The sequence below is a fragment of the Branchiostoma floridae genome, chromosome 5 (assembly GCF_000003815.2).
Source record: "Branchiostoma floridae strain S238N-H82 chromosome 5, Bfl_VNyyK, whole genome shotgun sequence".
Classification (NCBI taxonomy): domain Eukaryota; kingdom Metazoa; phylum Chordata; class Leptocardii; order Amphioxiformes; family Branchiostomatidae; genus Branchiostoma; species Branchiostoma floridae.
This window is the reverse complement of record NC_049983.1, coordinates 18,243,231-18,251,535: the sequence shown is the minus strand read 5'-3', so window position 1 is coordinate 18,251,535 and position 8,305 is coordinate 18,243,231. Positions and strand designations below refer to the sequence as shown.

The 8,305-nt window shown below is 37.4% G+C and overlaps 1 protein-coding gene across 1 annotated transcript in view; it reads left to right on the top strand.

Annotated features, from left to right (window-relative positions):
* LOC118416614 (nudix hydrolase 24, chloroplastic-like) overlaps positions 1 to 8,175 on the top strand; it is a 15,541-nt gene extending 7,366 nt beyond the window's left edge. Inside the window, exons 7-9 of the mRNA XM_035821766.1 lie at positions 4,707 to 4,839; positions 7,472 to 7,568; positions 8,073 to 8,175. Coding sequence (XP_035677659.1) covers positions 4,707 to 4,839; positions 7,472 to 7,568; positions 8,073 to 8,122 — 280 coding nt within the window. The 3' untranslated portion in view covers positions 8,123 to 8,175. The remainder of the gene's footprint in view (positions 1 to 4,706; positions 4,840 to 7,471; positions 7,569 to 8,072) is intronic.
* Positions 8,176 to 8,305: the final 130 nt, after the last annotated feature.

The window sequence follows — 8,305 nt, the reverse complement described above, 5'->3', positions numbered from 1 at the left end:
CGGGGCATTAACCATTTATTCAAACATCAGCATAGTGCCCTTGAAACTTAAAAATCAATTTTTTTAAGGTTGAAGTGAAAATCAAGAACTATTTCTATGGCTATGTTTCTAATTAACTTTTTATACATTGTGATTGTGCATTCTTGTATTGATCCATGATGTATGCTCCACTTCCCTTCACCACACTTTACAGTCCTCTCTCACTGCTGGACAACATCCAGTAAACTCAGTTTTTCAATTGAGGAGAGTTACAATCCAAAGTTGAATGTAGGCGACTGGATGTTACTTTCCTATTAAATCAACTTCAAACAATAAGATTAATGATGTCAATGTGACAAAAAACGGGGTACTTGTATGTGTAGAAATTAGATGTGATAGTTGAACTGGACTGTGCTAAAATGGCAAAGCTGTATTTCATACATTTATACCAGGCATTCTTGTCACGTTTAGATACATTATATGAGGTGGAGGGCACACGAAAGGTTCAAGATATCTATATCAAAATCAAAACTAGGTCACCTGGCTACATGTACATGTGCAGTGTTAAAGAGATTCTTGATACATGATGTAATCGATTTGAAATGTTTAGATTTTATCAAGCACTTGTGGATTCAATGTAGCTCTATGGGAAATACTGCAATCAGTGTTGATAGTATACATATTGTTAAAATACAGTTTTTGTGTGTGTCTGCTTAGTGTTTGTGTGTCAATACCTACATGATTGCAGTATAGTGGCTGATTTCCACATGCTAGGCACGTTGAGGACACCACTGACAGGAAGTTAGGTCAAAGGTCCCAGAAAGGTCAGAGGAATGGGTTATCACATTTCCTGCTATATGTATGTTATTGCCTTAGGAGGGCCAGTGGGAAAAAATTAATAAAACAAGAATTTTACAGAAACTAAAAACATTTTATATATAGTTTGTACTGACACATACAGAGAAGGAGGACAGAAAAGAAACCTGTACCACATTTTAATCCTAAGTTATTTTCTGCGTTGATCTTTTAAGCAACATTTCAACCCCCTTGCTACACTGTATGTCTCATCTTGTGTCATTATTGTGTGCTTGTACTAAGCAATTCTATGTGCTTGTATCTGATTTCATATTGATATCGTATTATATACACCGGTACCTGTAAAATCTTACAATACCCTTGCCTGTAGTTTAGGGCCTTCTTCATGGATATGTGTTTGGGCAATGATGTAGATGATATGTTAGGATTGGACATGAATTAGTTCTGAAACCATGGCTGCATGAGATAATCCAATCCACATTCTGGACTAGGACCAAACAGTCTGATGTACTGTGGTTTACATTAGAAGAGAAGACAGGGTTATCCCCTGTTAAAGGGATTTAGGGTGAACGTCCCCTGAGTCTTTCCAGGTCATTTGATAAATAAATCAGGAGGTGAGTGGACTGAAACCACAATTCCACCAAGCCTGGTATCCATCCTGTTCTTGTTTCAGTCCGCACCTGTGATAGGTTTCCTGCAAAGTACCCGGTAGCCTTGCAACTTGATATAGAATAGAAACAATTGGTATTTGAAAATTTGTGCAAAATATATACTGTCCTTTGTTACGGTATGGTAAGGACATTGTGGTTTTCAGAAGTTTTTCAGGCATTCAGAAGTTACACTAATCCCAGTTACACTGCTTCTGACAAATATTTCGTAGCCAAAATGATTAATGACCTAAGGGCTAGGTCATAGGCCAGGAAGAGGTCATGGGTCATGAGACACACCTGTACAACATGACTTTGACCTGAATTGAAATTTTAGTAAGTGAATTTATTTAAGAAATTATTTATAGGGCAAGAAAATAGCAAGAAAGTATAGGAAATATCACCTTGTCTGCTGTCAAATAGCCAAATATTAACCAATAACAAGAGCTATTGTCAAGTTCATTGAGTTCATTGAGAACATGTTAATAGAAGACATAAGTCTCATAAAAGTATAGTGGATTGGTCTGATTTGTCCCTAGATGAAATGTACTTCTAATTTGTACTGCATACATGTTATACAATGCATTTATACACATACATTTTACTTTGAAGGTGAAATGAAGGGTAAGATGAACAGAGAAGTCCTCCAATTCAATGACAATGTAGACACGTCAGGTATGATTCACTTGTGCCTTCAGGCCATCACTTCCAATTAGCAATACTATTCAACCAAAGCCCAACTCCGGTTGCCTTGTCAGAAATCATGACATTCTGATCAGAAAAACCTCAAGGCAGACTGAGAATATTGACTTCTTGTGTATATATAGTCTCTAGATATAGTCCTGACTGATGTTTAGTGGAAGTGGATATTAATTATTGTTGTTGAAGCAGAATTTGGTACAATAGTAATTGCTTTAACAGTGCATGAAAGTTTCTTAATATAGCATTTTCAATATTCTCCTTCGGGTAGCATCTTAAATGGAACATTGCACTGGAACAATAGAATAAACTTTTTTAGTGTAGCGCACTTCGTTGAGGAAACGACTGATGACAAACATAGATATTGACACATACCATTGCACATGCCCATTCAACCTTGGGCTTCCATAAGTGGTTTTTCACATCATCAGCACTGATAAGTATCAACATTCATGAAGATGCCATCATCAGAAGTAGTTAACAGCACTGTTATTAAGGCTCCTGTATTCGGTAGTGGTTTATTTACTATGTAGCTGTCCATGGTGCTGATCAAACAGCTGCAGTGGGATGTACCAATCGTAACGACTTTTTGTTAATTTTGTGTGAATAAAGAACAAACCAATACTCCATCTCGTTCTTTTAAGCCTAATTTTGGGGTATTGTTCGTGGAATTATCCACAAATCAGGTCAAACCTTTCATATAAGAACCATACTTGTGTCCGCATGGACTCCATCTTGTCCAGATGATTTCACTAATGGGTTGTCTGGAAATAGGAGCCTTTCTAATGACTATTGTGGTCTCAGTCTGTATGGTCCTTAATGTGGCCACCCAAAGAGTGAGTGGGACAGGAAAGACATTAAAGCTGGAGACAGCCCGTTATATGACTTATTGTACATGTTTGGTTATGGCAGACTTAGTTGACATCCTTTTAACTTGATAAGGCCATAAACTATAGAGTGGTCGGCAGATGGTTTTGAGGGGCTGTAAGGCCACACCAAATTTATTTGTTGCCTCTTGGATGTTGTTCAGAAAGAACAGGTCAAAAAGAAAAGAAAATAAACATGATTTGGTCTGGGGTGAAGATATATGGCTTAAATAACAAAAAAAAGAGACAGCGTGAGGAGTTTAGTGGAACATCTTATGCAATGAATCCCTTCCTTTGACTAACTTTCTGAGTAAAAGCATTGTTTTTAGACTGATATTATGTGTATGTGGCTCTAAAGGCAATATTTACAGGTTTGTGATAGCAAAACCTGTATTTTTTTTCAGGACTTTTTTTTTCGTTAAAAAAATGGAAATACAGGCGAATCCGAGAAGATACAAATAAGATTGGTGAGACCTAAGATTGATGGGTCACATGTTTCCCCAGAAGTAGGACTCCATATTCAGGTCATTTTTCCCAAGAAACATCCATCATTCTTGACTGGCGGTACACTAGTAGTTGACCTAAAAGCTTAAATAGAGGAAAATGAAAGTGATCTCGACCCAGTTTGGCTCACTGAAGAACTAGATTTTAATCTTCCACTCAGGTAATTTCTGGAAAGATGGACGATATGTCCAGTACAGGTTTGTTAAACCAGGTCATTCCAAAAAGATCTTTTCCTCAAGTACATTGAACCAAGGACTGCAAGCCTTTCATGCATATTAAGTAGGTGATGGCCAGGAGTGTCTCCGGATCCAGTTTTGAAATTTTTTTCTGTCCCTCTCATTGTTTGGGAGCCCATGTTGTTGATTTTCCATTTTAGATATGTCATTTTAAGCCTTTGAAAAATGCATTTTCAGCAGTTTCTTGTCATGAAAAGAAGATTTTTAGGGCGGATAAGTTAAAAATGAAATTCCGTTCCAACAAGAAAATTTCAGTCCTGGAGACAGCCCTGAGTGATGGACAACAACTGGGATTTGAACTCCCGACCTCTTGATCCAGAGACTGGGTCACTAACAACCACTACCCACACTACATCGGTATGAAGATTGTGTAAAATTGCTTTCAGACAATATGCCATGGTTCAAGAGTTAGTTATGGTTTGCAGACTCTGTGTCGCCTGACTATATATGCTCAATAACACATAATGAAGTTTCAATCTTTCAATCTTACACTGGAGAACACTCTGTGATTCATAATGATGTTCAATCTAGAGGGTTCTTTTCATGTGACATTGTAGCCACCATGCTGGAGGTTTGACTGGGAAGACTTACATGTAGCCCTATGAATGTACATGCCTTTGTAATTATATATATTCACAACTACAACACTGCAGTTATAATATCTAATGTACCTGGCAAATTTGAAGTTAAACCATCCAGCATAGCAGACAATACTTCACTTGAGTTCAAATAATATCTACAGTAGCTATTGCATTTGGAGACAGGGATAATGTAAAAACAAAAAGTATGGCATTATCATATAATTTAGTCAACAAATACTAGAACATTTGTGTTTCAGCATTGGCAATTCATACAAGCCATGCGTTTCTTTCATTCATGTCAATGAAAGGTTGAATGTGTTTTCTAACATGCTATAATAAGATGGCTGTGTATCTTCTGTTTCTCTCCTCACCATGCAGTTACTTCTATGAAGATGAGAGAGGGCTGTTTCCTGAGATTCAATTTGTGTTTGACCTCAAGTTACCCCTGGACTTCCAGCCAGTCAACACTGATGGGGAAGTGAGTGAGTTCTACCTCTGGGACATGGACAAGGTATCTAATATGGTATCTTGATCTATATGGCTCACAGTTTACGTGGGATGCATTTCAATGTGGGTAATATGCCAAAGTTAAATGTCCCTATGACATAAAACACGTATTATAGACATTATATCAAGCATGGTCTAGATACTAGAACTCATCACTCTTTACCTTTAATCTTGTGCATGTGCATTTAGTTCTAATTTATTCTGTGAGCCGGCTCATTCATCTAGACTTGCCACATTTTGTAGGTTCGTTAACATCAGGGAGATGGTTGTTTCCTGTGACTTGTGTTTTGTATAACGCAAAGCCAGACTATTCTTCTAGCTTAAGCTTGCCAAGTTGCAATTTTTTTTCTCCTGGAAGCTCAAAGTTTTTTTCGGCAAAGTTTTTGCAGGTTACAGGGGTGTGTTTTGATATAGATTGTCTTAATAAAAAAGATATTGACGTGCAGAAACAGAAAAAAGGATTAGAACGGTAACAATGGGGGGTTTAACTCGACCACAGTGTGAGGAATTGATTGCATCGATTAACCTACATTTACATGTATCTGTTTACCTACTGGTACCCATCCAACGTATTCAGCTATTTCCTTTCAATTAATGTTCATTAGGGCCATGAAGGGTTTTCATTTCCATCTGTTCTGAACATCTGAGCTGCATAACATTTGGAGAAATTTAGCCCCTCCCAATTCAGATTAGAAAAAAATTGCAGCTAGCTTCCACTTTCTAACACATTAGATGGCTTCCTGATTTATTGTTGACTGAGTGAAATAATCTTTTTTTGATTATCAATTTGACTGAATGTATAACAATGACTAAACAGTTGCACAGAAAGCTCTAGAGAGATGCTTACCCGAAAGTATCTGTATCATTCTGTAATACCGGTGTAAACATGCATTGAATGTGGTAGGGACTTGCAAGCTTTAGATTTATGGAAGTCACTTTTAGATTTGTTCATTCTCAAATGTAAACACACTACTCTCATGTTTATCTCACAGGCATGAAAACTCTGCATCCTGGTACACTAAATTCCCATCTTAACCTCTTGCTTAATCATTACTATAACCAGAGAAATAAAGTGGTATGGCCTTGTCAACAACTACAGTGGCACAGTAGCCTTGTGGGGTTAGTAGCCTGGTAGGGTTGTTGACTCAGAGGTTAGCTAGATGTACGTAGCTCATATTGTGTCCTTGAGAAAGGCACTAAACAGGTGTAAATGAGTACCTAGTAGCATCCGTATGATATAGGGTGTTAAATGGAGGCACTGTTTGTGGAGAGATGCACCTCAAGCACAAGTTGGCCTGTGGTTCTGTGGTCAGTTGACCTACCATATTCAAAACAAATTTGCCAAACACCTAACTTTTCTATTTCAGAGTAAATCCCACCTCACTCTGTCTCCCCTAGGAGTCCTGCAGAACTTGAGTTCTGTCAACCCTGTCTCCTCTTCACAGATGTACATGTAATTGGTCGAAGCCTGCAGCTCTAAATGATTTAGCTTACAGCAGACCATGCTAGTGAGAACTCAGAGTGCATGGTTAAGTTAATTTGACGTGCATTTTATCTCTGCAGCCAGGAGGGAGCCCTCGTGAATGTCACCTTCAAAATCGCTCTCTCCTGTAATTTACAGGCTAATTCCTGAGCATGGAATAAGCCCCAAACCTATACATGTTACACATTAGATTTATAATAGTAAAGGAACTTGATATGATCATATTAGTAACATAGTCACAGAATGCAAACTACGTACAGTCATGAGGTTGCATGCATACATCTCAAACTCATCCTGACAAGCTCCTTTCTCCAAGATCAATATGTAAAAGGTCTTCAGTTATCTGTGGGAAACATGCGTCATCTAAGCCCCTTAGTCTGGGGACTAGAAACAGGAAGGTCGAACGTGAGGGATTTTGATTAGTGCTGTTGTCAAACTTGTACAGAAAAGGTGACTGGAATCTTAAGGGCTCAAGACTAAAGCCTTGCCTATTCTTAACATGAGTACTTGGATTATTTGGTTGTATCGGGTTATCGTAATAGATGATTTGATTAAGCTGCTTAGATTGAATTATATGTAGATTCTGTATCTGTGACAGCTTCATCTTCTTGTCTCATCACTAATGGTAAACATGTCTTTACCTTGTTACATAAGAATATTTAGGCTGCAATATGTATGTTACAAAAAGTGACTCCTGCACTCAGGTGATCTCCAGCTGTCAAGAATGACAACAATTTCAGCAGTACCTATAATGCATGCACAAGACGCTTTGCAAATAATAATTGTAGACGGGATTGGTTCATAATTTTTCTTGTTATGTCACTATTGACTGTTTTGGGTTTTTATTAAGATTTTTCATTAGTGTTGATAATGTCAATTGCTGTCCATTGTTATTTGTATGTCATCTATATGTTTCCACCATGTACTTGCAATTAGCCCAAAACTTGTGAATGTCACACAACTTGCATTATGTAACATTTGGTCATGTGAATATTGATGACTTAGTAGATGATTTTTCAACTGTACAAAATGAATGTTTACATACACTATTTTTTTGCTTTAAAATACTTGATGCATACAATTTTTAGGATATTCTTATATTAAGGTCTATGATAATGTAAGAAAAGTTGATGATGTTTTTGTTTGTTCTCAGGTAAAAGAGCAGATAGCCCAACCAGACTTCAAACCCAACTGTGCCATGGTAGTGCTGGACTTCCTTATACGACATGGGCATGTTCATCCAGACCAAGGTGCTTCTACATTTTGTTCAGTCCTGTTGTAGCTCCATTGAAAAATATGATATTTATGTATCGGAATATTTTATGTATGTGAATGGGACATCATGGGCAGGAATCAACAGCCTCTGTGTTTTTTTAATGAAAATATGAGTGAAAATTCATTGAGTCGTACGCAAACCATTGATTGCTGAGATTTTTTCTGCTACTTCAGCATTAAACTCCGTGCCAATACTGCCCAGTTGCAAAACTAATAATAAACCATAGGTATTAACTGGGATGTCCAATGTAAACCCATGCAGGCCTTGAGGGCCTCTGTTGGCACACACAAAGATAAGGCAGTATTGACTTCTTAGTGGGGATTATCGTGCAAGTGTACATTGAACCTCCCTGCAGAGGTAGCCTTTTCTTGTGCTGGGGGTATAGCAGCTATAGATTGGTAATATGATCCTTTTGTTTCTCTTCATATGTCTTACAATGTACTGTATGACTGAATCTCCCCTTCAATTCTTCTTTCAGAGCCTCGATACCTGCAATTTCTGGAAAACCTTCACAAGACACTGTTTTAAAGGGAGAATTTGCAAGTAAATACATTATAAGAAAGAGAAACTGAGCAAAAATAGTACATGTATGTTGATACATTTTGTAAGTTTCCTTTCTGTAAATAACAAATTTTAAAGAAATTATTGTTCTCATCTCATGACCATATGATTTAATACAAAGTGCTCAATGAATACAGTGCACATTTGAAA